The sequence below is a fragment of the Leuresthes tenuis genome, unplaced genomic scaffold (assembly GCF_036924035.1).
Source record: "Leuresthes tenuis unplaced genomic scaffold, fLeuTen1.0.hap1 SCAF_19, whole genome shotgun sequence".
NCBI lineage: Eukaryota > Metazoa > Chordata > Actinopteri > Atheriniformes > Atherinopsidae > Leuresthes > Leuresthes tenuis.
Genome location: NW_027325373.1, coordinates 6,363,279 through 6,388,670, shown reverse-complemented (window position 1 = coordinate 6,388,670; position 25,392 = coordinate 6,363,279). Strand labels below are relative to the sequence as shown.

Here is a 25,392-nt window from a genome sequence, read left to right as displayed (position 1 = left end):
GTTTTAAACAAGCACTTATGTGGAGCATGGATAGATGGGATTGCATATCAGAGCAAAGATGCATGTCCCATGAGTAACGTTTAATCAGCTTGAATTCATGATGCTGCCTTTTTCAACAATGCAATCGCATCTCACTTAAGTGGAAACTAGAACTGTATCTTTTTTTCTTAACCTACCATTCATTTAAAAGTGAACCACATCTTATAGTGCTTGATTTCACTTGGCTAAATTTGGTTCAGAATGATACAATCACTTCTGAACAAAAAGTGTAGAGTTTCTTTGAAATTTATTGGCCAAAAAGAAGGCAAATGCCTACCTTTTAAGCAAAAACCATAAAAGTCACATTTTAGACCATTAAGTGTATTGCAGGCATGCATGGGATTCACAAAGCCCACTCTTTTCATTGTTTAATAAAGACGCTAGAACAATAACTTTGTCAGAGTGTCATAAAAATGCTGGTGTGTAAAGATGTAGGCTTCAACAACTTGCAAAATCTAATTCTGAACTGGCAGGAGGCATGAAGTTAATTTTATCATAAGGGATCAATAAAGTAGATCTTAATTTTATCTCTCGTCATTCCATTTGTTGAGCTGTCTCAAAATCATGATGTCAGTCATCCAGAGCTGGCTGAACTCTGAACATCACCGACGCTATCTCTGTGGAAGTCTTGAAAGGAAGCTGATAGTTCATTGTGCACTCACTTAAAGTTAACTCTCTTGGGTTTTTCTGAACTCTCAACAAAATGTGTCCATTATTTAATCTAATTGACCAGTATGCAATCAGGTGCAGTCAGGATGTATCCTGATGGAATTTACAAAGCAAGGATGGGACATTGAACAGGAAACGCCATCTTAAGATCAAATTAGGTTACCTTTAACATGTGTAAATATGATGTACGTTGGAGGTAAAAGGAGTCTTATCTTTCCTGCTCAAATAACTGAAAATCTATTGACACAGACATTTTTCATGGGGATCTTTCTTTAGGATAAAACTCCAGAGAAAACTCTGCACAGCAATGTCAACAGAGTGTCCAAACATATCTAGGGCATTGGTTTTGGACCAAGGGCCTTGGTTTTGCTGGTCTCTTTCCATTGTTGTGAGCATGACAAGAATTTTTTTTATATCACCACTGAATTTTTTATGAAAATGGAAAAAGCTTGACAAATAGGATCAAAACTATATTTACAAAGTTGGACACCAGCAGAATGTGTGTTTATGTGAACTGCCACTTTCAGTTTTTAACTTTGTAGAAAACAGATAACTATATATATTTATAAGGCTTTTTTAATATTTGTTGTCACTCTAAACTTAGCTTAAAAGAAGAGGTTTGTTATCCATTTATCCAATGTGAAAAGGTTGAGTGATGTGGATGTTGGCACTCGCTGTTCATCACGTACTGATGCTTGGTCTGAAGCCTGCAGAATTCATTTCGAACCCAGAAGGTGCTCCCAAAGTGTCACTTTTGGATTCCTGATCTGGTCATGTAACAGTCACGGGATGTGTCGCCTTGAAACGTGCCAATAAGGCTTTCCACAGTAAACTTAACAAAGTACTTCTAATGCTTAACCTTAACTAATTGCCAAGACATATGAATTAAAGATTGGAAGCCAAAATGAAGAGAGGAAAAATAACTGAAAAACAGCAGTCTAAAGGCTGAACTTAAACACTTCTCTTGCTTGGGAGTCTTTCCCCCTCCTTCTCCCTGACCTCCCTGACCTCCTTAGAGGTATGTGTTAGTTGTTGATAAATCAGCACTACAGAATTACATTTTCCTGTTGCTGTTACTATTGGCGCAGCAGGCGTGTCACTTACCACATCAGAAGGACAGATAATTGGCAATATGCAACTGTAGAAAAGTTCCCATTGCTTCAGAAATTAGGTTAAAAAACTGACACAAAGGGCCCTTGACCAATTTTAGTATGTGTTTAATTGGGAATAAGTTGGGAATGGAGATGTTTTGATGGTGAAGTCTAACTGCTAAGCATTGCTGTTAGGGAGTTTCTTGTCTTTCACACCTAATCCATGACATGTTGAGCTGTAGCGAGCGACATACTCATTAAAACATGGTTTGGATTTCTGCACCGGTATCCACAGGATCCCTGGCTCATGTTGATATGAAGAGGAACATACATTGTAGATGTGCTTGCTCTTACTCTGCCTCTGATTCAGATACATTATACAAGATTTGACTTCTCACACAGTATTTCAATGATTTGTGGGATCAACTTATTGGCCACTTGAATCATTCAATAAAACTTTAATCTCAGTTTATGTCTGCATCTTTATATGTGCTGAACCGTTTCATGAAATACTAGCTGATGGTAAGGGGATGTGGCAAAAGAAACAGATTGGTTGGTTTTAACGATAATGAGTTAGGGAGCTCAGGGGAATTATAGCAGATAGAATGAGGTTTTATGGGACCAAGCTTTCCAGTGCACACAGGACAAACAGACATTTGGGAACACCAGTAACCTGATGAGCAGAGGTAACAACTAATGTTCTTGGTTGTGCTGTAACTAACAGCAATAAAACAACAACAAACTCCTCTTTTAGGTTGAAATAATTCAAATAATTTGGCTTTGATTTGAAAGTCACTTTGTTTTTTATGCTAGGACATTTGTTCCATTTGTTACGGCACTTTATTACTCTACAAAAACAAAGCTGCAGACTTACCTGCAAGGCTGCTGCCCAAGTGAGGCGGCAGAGAAAGCCCATACAAGCAATTCAACATCAGATGTTCCCTGTTGTCTGACTGCCTGCTATTCAGAAAAGGCAGCTACAGCAGCCCTCTTGCCACATTCCTGTAAAAAAAAAAAAATGTATTTGTATACATTTGAGGAGTTGTATGTTTGTATGTATTTCAAATATGTTTAATCTTAATTTTTGGAAAACGTTACAGCACAATTGATCCAACCAGATAACCTTCTTCACTGTTCAGAGAAATTTGCAATGATTATGTAACCCACTTATGTGTTTGTGGTTATCTATTTGCATTTCTCACAGATTTTAAGTGGGTAGAGTTGGTGAAAAGTTTATGTAATTGATTTGCATGCACCAATCACAATGCAGCAATGTTTGATCCAAGATCCAATGGCATCTGTGGACTTATCTGCTTGTGTTGGCAGTGCTGTGAGTCAAAGTCTCTAAGTTGTAAATGCTGGTTTCAATTAATTGTAGATACAGTGTATTTCTGTAATTGCACCAATCACAATGCAGCAATGTTTGATCCAAGATCCAATGGCATCTGTGGACTTATCTGCTTGTGTTGGCAGTGCTGTGAGTCAAAGTCTCTAAGTTGTAAATGCTGGTTTCAATGAATTGTAGATACAGTGTATTTCTGTAATTGTTATCCCCCCCTCTGCATCCGTCTGTAGCCATGGGAGTGCTCATGTCAAAGAAACAGCAGGTGGAGAAATGCAGCGCAGTCGTCTCTGCCTTCCAGTCGGGAATTAAAGATCGTGCTCCCACTGCCAAACCAGCAGAAGGGGAAGAGGAGGAAGGTGAAGGGTCTGCCAAGACTTCAGTCAGTCCTGGTGAGAAAAAGGCAGAGGAGGTGGAGCAAGAGGAGACAGACAATAATGCGGGTCCGTCAACCTCCCAACAGGCCTCCGCACCAGTAAGAGACGAATGTAAAGTCAACCAGGAGGCTTGGTCAAGGTTACGGGATGGGAAAGGGGTGGAACCAGAAGATCTTGACAAGAGCCATCAGCTCACACCTCCTGCATTTGTGCGACCAAAAAGGGAGGCCGATGATGACCAGCCTGTAGATGTGGAGCTGGAAAAGAAAGAGCAGGTATTTAATATCATAAAAATTGTTGACTGAGTAAACTGCAACACTCACAAAGCTGACTAATAACATGGTATCATTAAGAGTCATTGCCAATGTGGTGCTTTTTTGGTGAAAAAAGTCTCGACACCCCTGGGAAAAGTTAATGACTGAGAGCAGGTAAGTAAGCAATATATCATTCAATTTTCAAAATGCAGCTTTCTGAATTTGCTTTTCCTTTTGCTTTGAGGAAATCGGAGTGCTAGAAAGCTGCTCTCTGTAGTTGCTGATTGCTTGGACAAGTATTGCGGAGTCGAATACTTTACATTCAAAGCCATTTCCAGCTGAGAAATTTGCATTACCTGACCTATCACCATCAGCTGAACAAACCATAACCCTAATCAGCTAATTAAGGTTTAAGGACTTGGTAAACATTATCGGAGAGCTCAGATAAATTCTAATGTTTGGGTTTCCACAAGTTTTGAGTTCATTGGGTCTTTTTCTTTTTTTTAAACTTTTTACTATAAAACTGTTAAAAACAAAAGCTATTTTAATCTTATTTGAAATAATGAATGGAAGAAACTTTACACCCTCTGGAAACCAGTTCACTTTTTACTCACTGAACTATCTAACTAAACCCTATTTTCACCTAAATTTTTGGATCCTAATCTATGGCATATTGATAAACTCACATATGCAAATAAACTTAGAATCCACATGACTAAGGAGATGATTACAATATGTCGAAAAATGTCTATGATGATAGTGGATTATAAACTCTATTATTCCCTCACATCAGCTATTATGACCACGCGATTCAGGCAGGCTGCAAAAGTGCCAAAGCATGAATTTGAAGTTGTTTTCTGGAAGACCAGTTATTTCCGCATTTGCTGCGATATGTTGTTCCTGATGTGCTTGAGACTCTTCACAGCGAGCATCTTGTAGGCGGGCTGCTTTACCTGGCTGTGAGAGGTGATTATGTCCAGGGTGACGCTGACTAATGGGACGGAGTTCACAGAGGAACTAACACAGACACCGGGGCTTCTGTTTTTCCAAGAGTAAACATTGCACAACAACTTCATGTATTCACAACAAGAGTTAGGAAAAATAAAAGCATCTCCTGTGCAATAACAGAAATAGAAGCAAAATGTAAATTAAGTATATCTCCGGCATATTAGTCTTACCTGACCACAATGAGTAAAAAACTGCAATGGGGTAGTTTTGTCTCTTGATTAGTTGTCTCTTGATTCTTGACTGTTCATTACCTTTTGAATCAGATTTTGTTATCCCATTTCAGTAAATGTCATTGTCATTTTTCTTTAACTGTATTTTGCATTTATTTAGTCTTTTAATTATTTTTGCTCTTATCAAGTATGTTTAAGCTCAAATCCACCAGGCATCATTATTAAAAACCCTTTCATTTTGAATATATTCAGCCCAACACTGCGAGTTTCCCCCAGGCCAGACTGATAATGCAAGATGCTATTGCAATATTTTAATGAAATTGTGTCTCTGCCCTCTTCGTGACATCCAGCTTTTCACCTCGCTGCCGAATGAGGCCATATGGGGCTTTTACAAACACTTTTGCCTGCCAGCGTGAACAGAAATCCAGCATAATTTGTCTAGACTAAAACAAACACAAACAGCATTTGCAACACTTAAGACACATTCTTTGTATTCTGTAGCATAACAGAAATTGATGTCAGCGGGATTAGTTGTCTTCCTCTTCTTTATGTAAAGTTTTCATCAGGTCAATTAAGGTGGGATGGAACAGGGAGGTTAACTATGGGTGGGCAACATGAAAAAGTTTAATGTGGGATTTATCAACAGCCCTGAACCCAAATCAAAATACTAAGAAAGAGAGATACAGTCTTTGTGTAGTTGATTAGTTGAGTTCATCTTGGTTGCTAATCAGTCTACATTTAAGTCGGACAGAGACTGACCCTTAACATAAAATAGAGGTGGACATCCTTATCAGTCTTTTTAGCCCTTTGGATAGGGGACACTGTCACAAAAAAAAACCTTTATGGAAGCTCATTCTGATTCAAGTTTTCTGCCTTCTCTTCCAGCCACCGAGTGAAGAGATGTGTGACGTTTGCGAGGTGTGGACAGCTGACGATCTGCACCCCTGCAGGATCTGCACACGGGTGTTCCATGATGGGTGCCTGAGGGAGCTAGGATACCTGCGTGCTGAGGCATTGCAGGAGATGAGAGATACAGCCCACACCGTCACTGGCTGGAGCTGCTACTATTGTGTGAGTCAGCACAGCTCACTACTCCTGTTACTTTACTGGCCGAAAAAAAGAAAGAAGAAACATACAGTATATTTAAATGCAAAGAACTTCAATAAAACATTAATTATACACCATCTGGGTTTCAGCATTAAGATTTTTACATTAGTTTTGGTGGTATGTGCACTTGTACTATGTACTTTTAATCAAGATCAGCACAGTTCTTGACTAATGGTATGTATGTATGATTTAGCGGCACCTTGTGTCAACTTTACCACCAACTGAATATCCCCCGACTCCCATTTTCCCTCAGTCTGTAGGAGAAATTGTACTAGTCTCAAAAAATGAATCAGATGAGCTCCAGAATTTGGTTTGTCCATTTGGGGGTGATGAACATAATAAGTATACATTCCCCTAATTCCTATGTACTGAATCCTAAAGATAATCCCCAGATACTGGATACTGCTGTTGATGAACAAGATGGCGCACTGGCAAAGTTGGCTTGACCTCCCGCTGTTTCTCTCTTTACAGTGTTCAATTTCTTATTTGTTATCAAAAACGTCTGGCTTGATTGTTTAGTGATAAATCAGCAAGGGTCTACACGTGCTAACAAGCAAAAAAAAAACTAAGCCTACGAAGACAAGAGACAATGTCAAAGACATCAGCGTTTATGAAAGAATCAATTCCAGCATCTTTACCTGTTGCTCTTTTGTTTTGTGACTCCTGTGATGGAAAGATCTCTGGCATCTGGGATCTTCTTAGCAAAGATCTGGTGGAATATACAATTCAATTGTATTTTTCTGATAATTCTCATCTGAATTACTTTTGAGGCATCTTACCTTTAACTGTTTAAATCAAGATCTGTGCACAATCCTTTGCTCGCAAAGCAAACTTAAACCATAGCAAAACGGATAGTTTCCACACAAGAGCACATCTTTATTTTTCAGTCCTGCTAGTGGGAGATATACAGCTCTTAACGACTTTAGCTCTCTTTGTAACTGGAATAATTGTTAAATATTGGCGAGCTATGAGCTGAAATTGCCTGGGCAGGTAATTGACATCGAGCAGGCAGGTGTACCCGTTGATGAGCTGGTGGAATGTCTTTAGGACAGTCAGGCCAGGCTGGAGTTTGCTGGTCTGGATTTACTGCACATTGATGCACTCCAGATGGAAGATAAGCGGCAAGCCAATGGTGTATCAACTGATTACCTTCCAGATCGTTGGAAGGAATTGAAGGTTGACAGATTAGCTATACCTGGTTCAATTATGGCTCAGCTGGACGTTGAGCAATTGGAGCTGCTTGTAAACAATCATCTGGCGTAACCTGGCAGGTCAAGTTGATTTAATCGCATCAGAAGTTGGAAGAGCCAGTGGAGGCCAGACTGGACCATACCTGTAAACTACACTACCAATCTATGCTTGAGGTAAAAGATGAATAACTTCAAGACGGAATGCAGCATAGCATACCAATGCTAGAGCATCCCAAACATATGCATACAAGAAACAAAAGCAGACTTTTTTTTTTCCATCCAGATTGCCTCATCTTGACCTCATTTCAACCATTTGAAAGATAAATTGGATAAATTTACTAACATAACATTTATACAAATTTAGTCTCTGACAAAATGCTGCTGAATCCAATCCAACAGTTTTTTCCTTTCGACTGAAGCCACCTAGCTTGGACTGCAATTTTTTTTACACAGTTTTTTAAGATAACATTTTCACAACACATACTTTGATTTATCACAGCCAAAACAATCCAGGGGGAAATAATATTGTGCCACCTGTTTTCATTAATCAGGTATGAGACTGTAATATAAATTATTTACAGCTGAAAAAGTATGCCAGCTGTCATTATACTTGGTGAAATCAGCTATGCTGCCCCCTTGCTTGAATTATGGTCAGTTGTAATAAAAGTTACATTTAAAACTTCAGCTGTAGCATACTGAAAAACCACAGTTCTTCAGGTCATAAATGTTTATATACAGGAGTTGCTGCTGCTGTTTGTATCTTTTTAAAGAGAAGGATAAGGAATACTAGCTAGTAGCACCAACATAGTAATTTTGCACAGCATGCAGTTACCCCATTCAAAGAGATGAAGAAACGTGACAGTTGACGCCTGAAATGCAAGTGCAGTCTGTTTGTTTCACCACTGTGAGATAAGGAGAGTGTTCTCCCAGACCTGGACCTCTAGACATTTTTGAATTTCAAAAATGTGAGCGTGCATGCTGTTACTGTGAAACTATTTCTGCTAGAACCCAAATAAACAGAGGCAACATTCTCAACACAACAGCTGCTCATCAAGAATTCAAAGCAGATGCCAAAACTCACAGCTCTCTGGTGATCATCACCCTGTGAGCAGATGATGCAGTCTGTTTTTAGTCAAGTGTAAACAGCTGAAGAGTGCTTTTGATGGAGGACTCTTCAAAGTGGAGTATGGGCTTCACTGTCTTTTGCTTGCCCTGAGAAGCAAAATCACTTGCCAAAGCTTTTAAATTGGGGGGACATTTTTACACAATCTGAAAGAGGACACTGAAAGGTTCTTTGGCTAGCTCCTTCAGTGTGTTACAGGAATGCAAGCGGAGGGAAACAATTCACTGAGTAGGAGAGAGAGTTTTGTCATTTAAATAGTGAATTCTGGTCCACTTAGTGACAGAAAACAACTATTTTTGTTTTTAGCCCATAGTCAGTCAGCTGTTACAACCCCACCATCCACACCTCTGTCACATCTGATGTTTCATTTCCCACAGGCTCCAGAGGCTGCTGCTGGCAGATGGACTGAGTTCTCTTGAAAGTGGATTTATAGTCAGCCTTCAAAGTAGACCACTGCAATAATGACTGAGCCCCAACCAATAGAGGGAGGAGGGGGTTTATGCATGCAGCTGACCCTTCTTTGAAGCATTGGCTTAATTTTGATGCTTGCAGCTAGCCCCTAAGTGTGCAAAGGACTGAGGTGCCACATGGTCACAACACACTCAAGTTGAAAAGTGGATTTTTTTTTGTTATGGTTCAACGGACATCCAGAAAGTTTTATTCTCTTTGAACTGAAAAGAAACAAATTATGATTAAGCAGTAACAGGAGACTTGATTAAGGTTTAGGGCATTTGTGCATTCTCTGGACACAGGTGGGCAGTGGAATCTATTTGCAGTACTTGATATCTGGACAGCATGTAAGGCATATGTGTAATGACTGGCATTAATGAAAGTTCCTTTTTAGTGCCCCTGGAAACTTTGACAACAAAACAGCATCCTCAACAGCAGCACTTCCTCCCAGGTGTTATGCAGACATCATTAAGACACTAATACATTTCCTTCAACACATGAAAATATCTGCTGTGAAAAGAGTCTAATCATATTATACTCTCACTCTGCCTAGTCTTCAGTGTTACTGAAGAAACTTAGTCTTCAAGTATTACTATTCACTTCAATTTAGTTTTATTTAAAAGAAAATAAACTGGTCAATTCTAAATAGATGATATGAATCACATTCTTTTACAAATTAGTAATTACAAAATAAATACTTAACTACCAACCAAAAGTGTGGGTCTTCTATTTTTGAAAATGGACAAACCTTCTGTAACAGATGTTGTGACAGCAAACAGAACTAATATGAGGTGCAATTAGCTTGTGAGCTAAAAGCTGTAGCAACAGTCTCTATTAGCCTGATAAATGGAGGTATTGAAAAGGTTTGTGTTTATTTAGCCTTTCTTACAAGATATAAATGTGCTAAGCATGGTGCTGATGCTATAATGTATATTTACTATTGGTTACAGATGATCTGCTTGGCTGGTAAGCAGGAGTAGTAGCACTTGTGCTGCACACACATAGATCATCAATGATATTGCACTCCTAGAAGTGAATTCACGATGTATGGAAAGATGTTACAGCATGTTGCTGGTGAAATAATAATTTTGCAGATAGAAAAGCTAGCACTGTTTTCACCTTTCCGTGTGATATGTAGCCATGCTTTGACTGCCTCCTCCATGTGCTCCCCATTTCTGTGGCAGCACATGGAGACGCTAGTGTGTTGCTGATTTGTAGTCATTGGGCATTGCTGCATCTGCTGACACCAATGAAAGAACTGGGAAAGCTCAGAAGCATGTGATTCTGATACATATGAAAATTTCTTAAAGGGACCGTTTCTCAATTCTCATCCTTATCTGCACTGAGATGATACGTTTTCTTATTCACCTAAATAAGGAAGCCTTAATTTTCCTGGAAGTCCTTTTGTGAGGTCAGTGAAAATGTCTGTTTTTTTCTGTATGGAAGAAATTTAGGGTGTCTTGAATAGGCAATTAACTACAAATGAAATGTAAAAATAACAAAGATAGAACCTTCAGAGAAGAGAATTAATGTCTATAGAGTTAATACGTTATCATCTGCAAAACACAATACAATGGAACTGCTTTGCGCTGAGGAAATAGCCCCTGTTAGCCCCTCTCTTTCCACAAAACACCATTTAACAGCTTACTACTACCCTACTTTTTTCAGACTCTGTTATGCATGTGTGTTACCTCTGCTGCCCAGGCTGATTTTAGGAAACAGACAAACAAACACACACACACACACACACACACACACACGCACACACACACACACACACACAGAGCTGTAAGTGTTATCAGCTCCTTCCAGACAGACATGTTTTAAACTGACACTGCACTGATAAATATGAACATGCTTATAAAATGCAAGGGATAACTGTTAAGAGTAGGGAAAAAAACAGCAAAACACGAAGTCATTTGGAGTCTCGTTTCATTTTGAAGTCCATCACTAGCCTTTAAGCTTTGATTTTACAGCACCAACTCTTAAGAAAAATTCTTTGCTGGACAGTTCCTTAAGAAGCTTGTATACAGGCGTCTTGGAGAATTTTCATTAAAAAAAAAAAAAAAAAGACAAAAAAACATCTGCTCACGCTGCCGTTAGGGGGAAAAGGTGAAAGAGAGCAATTTAAGTTTACTTATCAGTGAGGGAAGTGTCTGAGAGGAATTATAGTTTAGCAATTAGTCATTCTCATCACTTAAGACATGATCTAGTGATAGATAGCATAGAAATAGTGCGATCTCCAGCTCAAACTTTACATAGCTTTTTTTTCTCACATTACTGACTCTTTCAGTTTTCTGACTAAAACAGTCTCAAATAACTATTTATACAAGCTTTCGGCACAAGATTAGAATGTGTTGTTATTTTTATCCTCTATTTCTCGAGGGCCTTTTGTGTGCATAAGAACATATTTTCCAGTCACGTCAGTAGGTGCTGCATAAACCCTTTAATCAATTTTAAGCTTTCGCTGAGTATGATTTTGGAATAAAATCTTCTAAGACATACACAACAACATCAAGAAAGAAGCTATTTTAAATGGGGACTTTGATTGTTGCAGACATTTGATGTTGCTATGGGTGATGCCTGATCAACCAATTAGATTAGAGAGGCACAGAAAATTATGTCTTGCAAAGAGTAAACACAGGAAGCAGTTTCCTGATAGCATAATCATTTGTTCTATTCCTTTTAAATGATACAGATAAATAGATTTTTTTATGAACCCTTGAGCTGCAATAGTGAATACAATCATGACAGTATAGACAAAAAAACATCTCTATCTAACAGGATCAATTAAATCAATGCAGGTGTGAAACCATTGTTCAGAATTGCCGAAAGCTGTTCTTGTTGGACAAGAATCAAACAATCTGAATGGAAAAATTAAGGACATCCCAGTGTGACACCATTGCCCTCCGTTGTCTGTGTCCATAGCTTTCACTCAGCCTTGACACTTTATGGTAGTTCTTAAATTGAAAAGATTTTTGCGAAATGGCACTGTGTCCCAGACTTGAGCTCTGCAGAGAGATGTTATTATCACGATTCAGTATTTCATTTTATGGCTGACATACGAGTTTATGATTGAAATACGAGTTGGTTGGTCCTGAATGAATAAATGGATGAGTTGCAGGAGATGGAAAGAAAGGAGGGGGATAATTTAATTTACGTCTTTTTTTTGCAGGGGTGGGCACATAGCAGAGGCCCTGCTATGTGCTAAGGCCCTAATGAAGACTCACCTGTGGTAGAAGACGAAATAATATACTTTATTAAATAATGAGGGAGGGTGTTCAGAGTGTCAGACCAAGGTAGGAACAGAACAGAACAGTTGGCACAGAATGCAGGTGTGGCAGCCAGCAACAAAACAGAGCCGTTAAACAAGGATGGGTAGCAAATTTAAACAGAAGGCATGAGGGGGCAAGTTCTATGAAGTAAAACAGGAAGTAAGACATACTAGGTGCAAAGAGAAAACCCATAACAAAACAAAACAGAAAGGACCTTGAGTAGAGTACAAAAGACAAACCCAAATCATAAATCAAAGAACCAGACCAGCGAAAAAACAAACCAATAACACAAAAAAAACCAATGTCTATGGTGGTTTCTTGGAGCTGCAGTGTAAACTCCCATCTGTAGATTGTATATAACTGAAAGAATAAATCCTTCCTGACAACACCCTTTGTTTTGGGTTTTGAAGTCTTAATTTGAGCAGTTGGCTGCAACCATGCTGACAATTCTAGAGCCAAAAGTTATATTTGTTCAGGAGGATGGAGCTGAGGAGCGAAATTTGATAGCTGGTTGGACAAACTATGCTTCTTTGAGGTTTTACGGGTGTCTCTTAAATTCCATAATATTATGATAATATTGTATGAAATTTTCAGGAACACCTGTACACTAGTCAGAGGGGACCAATCTAGCCTAGCTTACAGGACCGTCACGAGAAATCAGCAAAATGGGCTTTTAGTAGAGAAGTAGACATTTTCAGATAGGTAGTCTTTGCCTGTATTTATTACTGAATGATAGTAATTTGACGATACATACATGTATTGAATCATTTACAGATCAATCTTAACTTAATCAAATCTGTTATTCAGGAATAGGTGGTTTCACATCTCATAATGACCCAGACCATGTGAACAAAAAAGAACTCACTTACCTAGAGATTCTCAAGTTTCATTAAACTTTTCTGATAATGTACTGTATAAATTAATAATACAAATTCTGTATGTCCTGTGGTCGACCTCTCCCATTTATTTGCTGATATTTAGGCCAGACTGTAAGAAAATCTAATATTATATTTTTACATCAGACTTTTCAAACTCTGGTTATCAAAGGGTCATTTCTTATTTTTGTCACGGCCTCGAGTACACGGGACACAGATGCAGGGTCAGTTCAGAGTCAAGAATGTTTTTTTTATAATAAACAGCAGGAGGATCTCCAAACAGAGCAAATGAAGAGGCTGTGAAACTCCTGAAGCACTCTCCTCTATAACTATGGTGGAGGAGAGTGTAGAAATGAAAATTAACAAACAAAAACCTCTCCACTCTGGGAGGAAAACAAAGGGCTATGAAACGATAACAAATAAAACTCACGCTCTCTCACTGAGGTGGACTTAAACAAAAGAAGCTCTCTAGGAAAACAGAGGCACTAGAAATCTTAAACAATTAACTTAAGGCACACCTTTAACGGCGGCGCAAAGATCTTAAAGAACGAAACACAAATCGCTCCACTAACGGAGCTTTCTATGAAACATTAACAAATCAAAATCTCTCCAAACGGGAGGAACAAAACCAGGCTATGAAACGTACCGTGGTGAAAACTAAAACTATGGCTTAAAGAATAAATTACAACAAAAGGATGTGCTCTGCAGGAGGATCGCTCACTGCAGACTCAAGGATTCTGTGGCGGTGGAAACTAGGGATGTGGCACAAGACGCGCGTAATTAAGCTCAAAACGGAGACAACACACTGGCACAAGACAAGGGAGACGCAGACTATTTGAGCACATGAGGAACCAAGGGGAACAGGTGGAAACACTTTGGGAATCAGGGAAGACAATCAGACACTTGACACTGGAGGAAGGGCAAGGTACCTGAAACGAGAGGGAAGTCAGTGTTTCAAAATAAAACAGGAAATGACGCGCAAGACATGAATCAAAACCTAAATCGTGACAATTTTCATGTATTATATGGTGAAACAGTGGTGGAGTGTCAGTCAGAAGATCAGTGTTGCGATCACTGGCTCCCTGGCCCCCTGCCAAGACACCGAGCCCCACGAAAGGACTGTGTAGCCTCTAACACCTTATAGACTAAGATATGCTATGAGTATGCATATGAGTCAATAGGTGAATGCGACCTGTAGTGTAAAAGCACTTTGAGTGCTCAACAAGACTAGAAAAGGGCTATATAAAATAAAAACACATTATCTGACTTGTTGAGGAGAAAACAGATCTCATAATATTAAAAGGAGTGAATTGACTGTACTGACTGTACTAAAATGTCTTGGAAAATTTTGTTTTAAAGCTTTAGATCACAAATTGATTAAATGGATTAAGTGAAGTAAGTGCAGGAGGACCATATACAAATAGTATGAACAAACTCGCTTATCAGTATATTTGTCTATGTTTATGCATGAATGTATCATATATGCTTGCTTTCTCATGTCTGTGTTTAGACACATTGGTATAACATGTAATGAAATGTGCTATATAAATTCAACTGCCTTTAAGAAATGCACCGCTTGGTTTTTAAAGAAATAACATGCGTATCGCTTTTCAAGTGAAAACATGTGCTCTAATCTCATTCTACCCTGCAGGACAATCTGAATCTACTTCTAACTGAAGAAGAGATGTACAGTCTAATGGAGACATTTAAGCAGTGCAAGATCATCCCAGGTAAGTCACTGCAGAGCTTAGAAAATTCAGTTAGGTATCTCAGTCGGCCGCTTTGGTCTAGAGTCTCCAGACCTTCAGTAATCTTGGCTGCACTGACCTTTCCTCCAACATCATCATGAGGTAAGTGTTAATTTGCTCAGTGCTTTTGCTTATGACCACATACTTGACCACAAAATTTTCATGCTCATTAGCAAATGTTGGCAGTCTGTCCAGAGAGTAGCCTGCTTATTGCCCCATGTCAGAAGGGATAGGCTCCAGCTCTCCCGTGACTGGAAACTGGATGAATTAGGTGTAGAAAATGGATGGATGGATTAGCAAATGTAATGTGGATATGCAGAACTGTGTTGAATATAGTATGTGTTATAACTGCTCCCTTTCTGTCCGGGTTAGTGGTGATGAGGGGACCCAAATGCAAATGCAGACTAGACAGGAGGTTGTGGAAGAACCAAACTTCACTTATTTTTAAAACTATAGTAAAAAGCATGGCCAAGCCAAAAACTGTGACTATAAACATGAACATGAAATTACAATGAAGAGAAAACATGAGTAGTAACAGCAAGGACCAGACAATGACTGAAATGACTTAAATACTAGGGAGAACTGACGGGTGAATGGTAGCAGCTGAGGAGATTGAACACAGGTGAGTGAGAGGAGTTAATGACCTGAATATCGAGACTGAGGAAACTATGGGTGAGAAATGTGAAACAAGAAACCTACATGACTGCAAACAAGATCAGACAACAGTCTCCAGAAAAAATGACAAAGATAAAACATGAGTGTAAACAAGACTTTGCAGAATAAATCTTAATAAAAAACCCATGACTACACAAAAAAAAAAAACTCAGAATAGAACGAAATCCAGATAAAAACAAGACAAAACCAAACCAGAGTCCATAAGCCCTAACACTATCACCACGTTGCTCACTTTGTCTAATCTGATATAGTAGTATTTAGTAAGTGCTTACTTTTGTATTGTTGGAATTTTGACAGGACTGTTTTGAGGTAAAAATAAAAAATGACAAGTTGTGTTCTTGCTGAAAATGTCACATCAAAACACCTGATCATAAATGTTGAGCTGTCTGCCACAGCTTTGGCAAATTATCAAGACTAGATTAGTATGGTAAATAGTATAATAAATCAATGATTCACACCAAACAATGCTACAATACATGTGATAAATGTCTGATGAAGATCTGATGCTTTAAGTTAGCTATTATTAGCATAGCCACTGGTTGGTTGTATTTTTCCTATCTGTTGTATACCCAGCGTGGTGAACACTGAGGGTGAGAAGTGTACGCTGCATCTTCCAGGGTGAACTTATTTTTACACTCAAAATATGAAATGCAAGTACAGAGATAATGAAAATGACACAAAGAAATTGTCAACATGTTAGCATGCCCACATTATCTAGCCTAAGCACTGCTGTACATTTTTACCAAACTTCTAGCATAACTATAGACTCATAGTGTTGAATTTGTATTTTTAAATGCCAAACAGAATAAACTCAAAAGAAAAAAAAGCATAAAGATAGAAATTGTCTGGTGTTCACAGCTCCAGCTTTGTGACAATACTACTTTGCCCTCAGCCTAGTCTTTTTCCAAAGTTGTGCTTTAATTCCACAGCTTGGCAGGACAACAGTCAGTGGGAGGGGGTCTTGCCTTTGTTTAAGATGAGTCATCATAAGCTAATTATATCTGGATGACTGCAAGGTGATTAATTTGTTCTGATGTGATAAATTGTTCCTCACTGTTGTAGAGTCGTGCCTGGTGTCAGATGAGCTGCTGCAGTACCGCCACTTTGCATCCAAGCAGCAGTTTGATAAGGATCTGACTGATGAGCAAGAGGAGGAAGTATTGGCCCAATTTGCTGCTCTGGATCCTGAGAAGAAGGGTCACATCGAATGGTCGGATTTTCTCTACTTTGAGTCTCTGACTATTTTGAAGAAGTTTCGCACTGAGGTATACTACTTGATTGAGTAAAAAAAATATTGACATATTGAAATACAAAGTAGCTTGCACAATCCCTGCTTTTTTAAAAATCATCCAATGGGACTTTAAGATCATACATGTCTTGACACTAACATTGGGTGTTAGACCAGAATGGCATGTTGAGATTTGGTATTTCTATAGGAACTATGTTCAACAAGCCAGTGTTGTGTCTTATGAGCCATACCATGGAAATGTATGGACAATCTTTTATTCATTGTGTCATGCAGAGCAACTCTTTTTCAATTTTGAGATTTTACTTATCAGATCTTAAAATGAGGTAAATACAAGCCTCGGTAAACAACACATGACATTAGAAAGGCTCTTATATAGTCTCTATAAAAAAAGAACATGACAGCACAGCTGAGGTTAAGAAAGTTGCATCTGAACAAATCACAAGACTTCTTGAACAATCTCCTTTGGACAGACAAGACCAAAGAAGAGATTTCTTGACATAAACAGTGCAGCGTTTGCTAGAAACCAAATGCAGGACATCAGCACATAGACCTCAAACCTACATTCAAGCACGGTAGTGGAGCGGTGATGATTTGATTTGGGCACCTAACAGTTATTGAGTCCATCATGATCTCCTCTGTAACCAAAAGGGATTAGTCAAATGTGAGATAATCTATCTGACAGCTAAAGCTTGGCCAAAATTGGATCACGTGACTCACGGCAAGACAGTACCTATAAGAGGAAACAGTAGCCTACCAGCTGCCCATGGTCAAACTTCAGATGAGGGAAATGTTAGTAGGCTATTCACTCTGTATGCTCTCTCATAAAGTAATAACATGCTCCAAGAGTTATTAAGTACTACAGAACTCAAAGAGGCAGAGACTGTGGAAGAGAGGGGTGGATTGGGGTCGACTAGGTCACTCCACGCTGTAAAATTATCTGCTTGACTGGAGGTGGTGTAAATTAATGGAAGAAAAAAGAAGCTGCAAAACTGCCTCTGTATCATTTTGACCAAAGCATGTCACAGACACTTCATTTGGACCTCAGGAAAATATATCAGCTTTTAAAGAAATAGCTGGTCTCCTATAAAAGCTGTGCAAATAGGAATTGAAGCAGTGTTGTAAGGAAGAGTGGGCCAAAGTTAATCTACAACAATAGAGGCTGAAAATATCATTGAAAAATCATTACTTGGCAGTTCGACAGGCTGTTGTATCAAGGGGTGTCCTTAGGTTTTCCACATTAGTTTTTCCTGCATTTTGGCTTAGTTATATGTCTTGTGTTGCTGTATTCACCTGATTTTAAGACCTTGTAAAAACTGGTAATGTTCTGATGCATAAAAATTTTGAATACTGTAAGGGTGTGCATCATTTTTCACTTCACTGTAGATGCATTGATTTCATGTTTCCAAAGTAAAGATGGGTATATTTAACCAAACACTGCTAACATTAATGCCAGTGGTGTTTTTGGCTTGCATCCATCAACTTTAATCCCTTGTTTTATTGTCATTTGGTAAATGCAGAACTGTTTAATATTGTTCTTTGTGTATGGCTTGGTAAATAGTTTTGCATTTCATAGACAGTGTGTCTCTGGGGTTTGTGTGGGATAAAGCAACATTGGTAAAATTTATCAGACAGTGCTAATGTAAATGAGCATGATTCACGCAAAAACCTAAACAATACCTTTGCCAGACTCCTGAATTAAAACAGCTGAAATCATAAAATGTGAACAGAAGGAATATGATTGACATGAAGGTGTACATCCAGAGCGCCCAGTCACTGGGGTGCACGAGCCAGTGTATTTGGATGATGAATTGTGAGGGTTGTGTCAGAAAAGGCATCCGGCATAAAGCAAGTGTTAAATTGATGATGCGAGATCGACTCGCTGTGGCGTCCCCTGTAAAGGGAGAGGCCAAAAGAAGAAGAAGGTGTACATCCAGGCCACCTTGTGTAAAATCTCTCTTTTTTTCCCTATTTTTAGAACTCAATGGTGCGTCTGTTGACTGCAAAAGAAAGAGACAAGGCAAGGTCAGTGTTCCTTGATCTGGACATGGATAACGACAGTATAATCACAAGAGCAGAATGCCGCCAGGCCCAGCAGTCCTGGTTCCACAAGCTCAAAGACTCTCAATCCTGCAATGTGAGGTAAGGACACCACGTTACTTTTAATGGCAGGAGTCGAGTTCTCATCTGTATGCAGACAGCAGCTGTCAGAGGCAAAAAACTAGGTTGCTTAGAGAACAGTTAGGAAGAAGCAAGATAACAACAGTGCTCTTTTCTCATAACATATGCTTGATCGCGTGAACATAAATCATCATTTCCATTTATATTGCAATCTGTTGACAGACAAATTCCTGCACAATGCATGACAGTGTTTCCACAAGTAGTTTGGATACTGCATGAAAAGTAAATGAAACATAAAACAGTCTTTTGGGAATCATTTACATCAGCCTGTACTCAGTACGTAGTATAAATGCTCGTTGAAACTTGGAAATTGTATTGTTTTTTAAAATAGACATGCTCTTTTTGAATTTAACAACAAGTATATATGACGTTAGAACAGGAACATGTTTACCACTGCGTTGTCTCACCTCTTCTTTTAACAACTTTTCTTTTACTTGGTGTCGCTTTGAAAAAAATTAGGGCAGGGACTTGATTAAAAAAATGTTATCTAATTAATTAGAGGCTTTTTAATCGCAAATAAATATTTGACCTGAGAACAGTGAGAAGAATTTTTTTCACATGGATTTTAGTATACCATTGAATAATAACTGAATACATAAGCTTAAGCAACAAAACATTGTTTATTTTTTTGTACTTAACCAACTGTGCTCTTATCGACGCTTCCATCCATCCGTCCGTTTTAAAAAAAAACTTTTTTTATGCCCTTTAATGGACAAGACAGATAAAAAAAGACAGAGCAGAGAGAGAGGGAATGACACACAGTAAAAGGCCATCTGATGCAGGATTTGAACCAGGGCCGACTGCAGCGAGGACTGTAGCCTCTGTACACGGGGCGCCTGCACAACCCATTACTACGCTACCGACCACCCCATCCATCTGTTTTTAAAACAAAATTTCCCCTCCACGGGGGCCAACCAAAGCGGTCTCAACAGCTTCTTTGTTCATGTTTAACTATTGTTCACTGTGGTTTGTTGTTGTCTGAAGTCATGAATGTTAGTTGGTGCTCAAGTATAATCGGTATGCCTAAAACTCTTCCAGTGAGAAACATTCTGCGGTGCAAAAATAAGTGCGATTAAACTGCGTTAATTAATTAATCTTAATTAACGCGTTAAAGTCCCGGCCCTAAAAAAAAAAAATGTTTTTAAATGACTTTAGTCCATTATGCGCCAGCAAGGTGATAACACTGTGAAAGGCATACCTTTCAAACTAGAGTTTTTCAACCAACTGCTGTTTTGGTTCACTGTTACTGTTACAGAATTTCCACCCTCTTGAAAGAAGTTCTAAAATCCCTTGGACGCTATAGGCATAGCCCAAAATGATACACCTACTCAGTTGGACATACAGATAGTAATGTAATAGTAATGACTTCTGATGTGTGATGATGGCCCAAAAAACATCTCTCCTGCCTCTTCAGAAATATAGTTGTGGTTTTTTTGTTGTTTTTTTTGTTAGAGAGACTCCTACACGATTGTTGGAATGCTGTCAGTTGATGAAATGTCTGTTGGCACCATTTGCTGATGATAAATTTGCACATCATTATGCTTTTCTTCCAACATTATGAAAAATAACTTAATTCATCATCTCATCAAGGGAGCAATGACAAAATAATACTCTAACAATACTTTAAGTACATATTATAGTTTGAACAGTCTTTAGAAAATGAAATCACACAACAGCTAAACAACTCTGTGCTTCTTTACATTCTGCACTTGTGGGAGGATTTATTATTTAAAGTGTTCCCTGGCAGCGAAAATCAGGCTCCTCAGAGATGTGCTTTAGCTGAAGTCTGCTCAGGGTCACGAAATATACTGTCTTTTGCATCCAATCATCTCAAATATAATTTTTGATTTCTCCCCTTGTTTATGTTGACAATGAAAATGTAGGAATGGTCAACATGCACTGTAAGAAGACCACCAAACTATGCTGTTTTTCTGTCCTGCAGCAGAGGAGCTTTGGGCTTAGACAGATAGCTGAAGAATCCACGGCATTGTTTCTACTCGGCATGAGGACCAACGTAGAATGCAGTTATGGCTTGAAAAAAACAACAACAACAAAAGCACCAAAAAATGTGTCAAACCTGGCCAACTTAAATCATGTCAAGGAGAAACATTTCAAAATGGGAAATTAAAAAGCATACAGAATCTAGCCCATTTTTTTTCGATTAGACTAAAAGCACAGGCGGTAAGCTGCCTTAAAATTCTAAATTTTGTGAATCTGAATTGAGGCAGACAGTACAGAGCTGTTAGTGTGTCATGTTTTTGACAACCCAGTGCAGCAGTCTGACAACAGAATCCACCTTTTGTGGAGCTTTTTGGTTGAACCAGATCAAAGGAGAGACCTTCTAAAATATTATGCAATCTGGTGCAACATCACAACAAAGTGTAACTTTATTCAGCACCTCTCTGACAAAACCTTAAAAAAAGGACAACATTGTAACCTTTGAAACAAGTGATAAAAAGCAGCCTTTATTCCATTTTCATTGTACAGTGGTACAATTCGTGTTTTGGGATGTCCTTCTCTGAAATCTACATATTTATTGGAATTTTTAAAAGTAGAAAATGCTACAAAGATGTGCCTTACTCCCTGCAGGTATTTCCATTTAGTCCCAGTATTAGTATCATCAGAAAACATGCTCTGAAATAAATAACAAGGGTTGCACCAGTGCAGTGGATTATATTTTTAAACTCTTTTCTTTTTTCCTTATTAAATCTTTGCATTTGTTCTGTAATAGATGCACATTACTTTCCACAACTCTTTGTGTGCATGTGCTCGTCTTAACATCTTGTGCTGTCAAATCTCCGCTGCTGTACCATTCCATACCTCTCACCTATTCCCCACAGACTCATGGGATTCTGCTCTCCTATGAATTGTGGGTGAGTGTGACTCAGCACTGCATGGCTCGTCTTTTTCTCCTCCCTTTAACAGCCTCCTGCACTCTGCAGTCTTTATGCATTCTCAGACAAACCCTTGATTTAGACTTTAATAAAGAAACTGATAGTGAGAACCCTCTTATCACCAAACTCACACCCTTACTCAGCATGAATCAATCAAAGATGCACGTAGCCCTAGAAGTTTAATGAGAGTTCTTCATATTCTCAGGTCTTGTTAACGGAGGGCATGTATAGGACTGAGGGTGGCATCCAATTAAAGGGATCAAATGAAAGCCTTTTCCTCTCTTTAGAGGAGTTTCTGTTTAAAAGCTTCACTTAATGGAGGACATGGTGGACAGCTGGAGGTTGTGTGTGTGCACGGTAATGCAGCTTCCTTCGTCCTCATTAAATAGCCAAGAAATATATGTGAGATTTCTCAGTGTAGTTATATTTATTGGACTGTTTTCATAATATGAGAGTGAATGGGAGTTTCTCAAGAAATCATTACTCACTGGGCTTATCAGAGCAGATTCAATCAAAATCCAAGCTATTCAAGCTAAGAGAAGAAAATCATTTCGGTTTCTAGAGAAATGGAAATTATTCGAGTCCTCATAAACTATATTTCTATTAATGCCATTCAGCTTAAAAAGCCAGCCAGATAAGGAATTGACACGTCCTCTTCATCTGCTTCAGTGACACAATCAAAATATTTTTTAATTCATTTGGTTTTTATCAGCTAAATGTGAGCTTACTCCAAGTGCTGAGGGGGATTCTGGATGTATGACATAAACGCAACAATTAGAGTAATTGAGTTACCTCCGCTGATTTTCAATCACATTGAAAATTACTCCCAAAGATGAAAGTAATTTCAGAAGAAGAACTCTCTATTTTCTTTTTGGGGCTGTCCACCTCAGTTGTTGTTACTCTTTGAGGTTTGTTTTAAATCTAAATCTTGCTTCCTCTTCCAATGCTGCATAGCCTAGTTTATTTACCCTCAAACCAGTCACAAATTTTTTTTTTTCAATTCACTTTTCTTTTTTTGCGGCTTTTCAAAAGATCATTTCACATTTGCAGAAAAAGCAGAAAAAGAGAGTACTGAATAATTGCAGTAATGAGAGTACTGAGAGAGTACTGAGACGAGATAACTATTCACAATTTTCTCCTTTAATAATTATTCAATTCATGCCAAAATATTCCCTTCTGTCATAGAGAGATTAACATATTTGAATGGCTTAGTGCATTAAAGGTTGACAACTTAAATATTAACGTTTCACATATTTCTTACCATTTAGAAATGAGAAAACATTTAATTGCAGATTTTTTAGGTAATTATATTGATAGTCATATATCCCGATATCAGAGTAAATGGGACTCCTCATGTTCATGTAATGTAGGTGGAATGATTATTACTTTGATGCATTTTCCCTTTTAATGATTTACCACTTTATTTTTCATTTTGTTCAGGGCAAGGAACTGTTTATGTTTCTAACTGTTAACTGTTGTGCCATACTATTCTTCCCTTTTCTTTGATACAGTATAAGTCATGTTGGCCCAATATGTGAGAGCAGTCCAGCCAGCTCTGGCAGTGAAAAGAGCAAAACTGATGAAAGCAGGTTTGTCATTTTATTCTGTGTTCTTAGTGATTGTAAGTAGTCAAAATGATACATATAGATTATAAGAAATATGAAATACCAACAGTAAATTGAAGCCCTTTTCTCACAGGCCCTGCACTAATATTTAAAAATGCCTTGCTCATACTGTCAGCATAATACTTTTCCCACATGGCTGTTATGACTCTGCAGTGGTCCCCTCTGTCAAAAAGACTAAAGACTGTTATGAGGCAGACACATTAATTTTGAGTGAAACAATTCAGCCCAGAAGGCCTCCACAGGGATAGTGATGAGCTGCCTGCTTCAAGCTTAGCTGACTTTAAACCCTTTTTAGAGCTGTCACCCGAACCCTTTATGGGACAAGATCAGATTGTTTAGACTTTTCTGCATGCCACATTAATTGATTTTGCAAAAAGCACCAGCTAATCACAGGGTACACCAATTAGAAAGGGAGCTACAGAAGAAACTGCAAATAAGTTGAGTTTTGATTTAAAGAACATGTTTCTCTAACTTTCTAGCAGATTTTTCAAAGCATCAAGAGGATGATGGGAGAAAAAAAAATTCCAGAAACAAAAAATATCTACAGCATAGAGAAATACAGCTATCTATTGTGAAAATCAAGAAATTCGGTCTACGTTTTGATCTTGTCTTACCGTAATTCCAATAGCAAATTCTAAAGGCCTTTTTGTATTCTGCAGGCCTGTGACCTGGGCAGACTTTTTAAGAGAGAGTGCCATCTATATCTTGGCTGCTCGGCCCAATAGTTCTGCCATGCACATCCGGCTGCCTCTATAGTCCAGGATCCTCCATTATAGCCAGCAGTGAGTGGGAGCACGATATAGGCCATGAGACAGATGAGCGGGGAAAGACGGACATGCTGACACAATGACATGAGGATGGCGGCGGAGAAAAATGGCTGAAACTGTGATCACTAGTTCAAGCCATCGACGGAAATCACTCCTCCTCTGCATCACCTCGACACCATAACACAACACACACAATGACTTACATACTGACGATGCAAGTGATGAAGCTGTCACAGGTCCCGACTCCAAAACCTGACAGTTCCCAACACATTTGAGAGACGGGATGGTAAAGACAACCACCCACTCAAGATTAGTTGGGTTGTGATATTTCTGAAGCTTGGCATCGTCACATTTAGACAGGAAGCTAGGCAGTTCACATGGGTGCAGAGCAATGTAGGCCGTATAAAACAACTTTGCAAGTGGGTAAATTAATATGACAAGACTGCAACTCTTTGAAGTATTCATCTCTTTGGGCTTCACTGTGTGCTCATGCTACAACTTCATGCTACAGTAATGGGATTGTTTTCACCCTCAAAATCTTCATCACTCTCCACGAAGGCACGTACAACTTTATTGTTGGTACTGTTTGTTTTCCGGGAGATTAATCCCACTGCTGCCATTATCATAACATACACGAAATAAGAATAAAAGCTATCTGCATACAGTATATTACAAGTGAACTGCAACACATACTGGTATAAATTATTATGCATTAAAAAAATCTGTATTTATTCCTGTATCCTATGATATATCCTCTGTTTCTCCCATTCATCCAATAATCTGTGTTCTTTTTAAATGCTAAATATTGAAAAGGAAGTCTATATTGATGAAAGCTAACCCTGTAAGTGATACAATATATAAATAAATTATAATATATATATATATATATACACAGAATTGCTCTTTCTGTTCTAATGTCATTAATAGCACCGTGGGAATGACAGAGTTGAATTATTGTGTGATGTAATCACTGTAAAAAAAAAAAAAAGAAAAACATTAAGATGTGGGACATATTTTTCCTTTGTTAATATGCAGAAGCACCATTTAAAAATTGCTATGGAAAAAGTGATGAGAATTCTATCATGTTACATGTGTTAAATGCACATCAAATTTCCCTTTGAATCACTGGAAACATACTGTAACCACTAGGACATTGTGTAGTGTTTATGCCATGTAATGAAGGCTATGTTCCAGGTCCTTGTAGTGAATAAAGTATTGTAATGACATGAAACTTGTTTGCTCAGAGGGTTGTGTCACAGTGCTGAAATAAAAGCATGGCATTTAGA

At 38.4% G+C, this 25,392-nt stretch overlaps 1 protein-coding gene across 2 annotated transcripts in view; it reads left to right on the top strand.

The window, feature by feature from the left end:
* phf24 (PHD finger protein 24) overlaps positions 1 to 25,392 on the top strand; it is a 34,413-nt gene extending 9,021 nt beyond the window's left edge. The window contains exons 2-9 of one of the 2 annotated variants that reach the window (XM_072372177.1): positions 3,375 to 3,793; positions 5,836 to 6,021; positions 14,622 to 14,700; positions 16,456 to 16,658; positions 18,618 to 18,781; positions 21,661 to 21,693; positions 23,226 to 23,303; positions 23,999 to 25,392. In XM_072372177.1, the coding sequence (XP_072228278.1) occupies positions 3,377 to 3,793; positions 5,836 to 6,021; positions 14,622 to 14,700; positions 16,456 to 16,658; positions 18,618 to 18,781; positions 21,661 to 21,693; positions 23,226 to 23,303; positions 23,999 to 24,095 (1,257 nt within the window). In that variant the 5' untranslated portion in view covers positions 3,375 to 3,376 and the 3' untranslated portion in view covers positions 24,096 to 25,392. The remainder of the gene's footprint in view (positions 1 to 3,374; positions 3,794 to 5,835; positions 6,022 to 14,621; positions 14,701 to 16,455; positions 16,659 to 18,617; positions 18,782 to 21,660; positions 21,694 to 23,225; positions 23,304 to 23,998) is intronic. The other variant, XM_072372178.1, reaches the window with a different exon arrangement.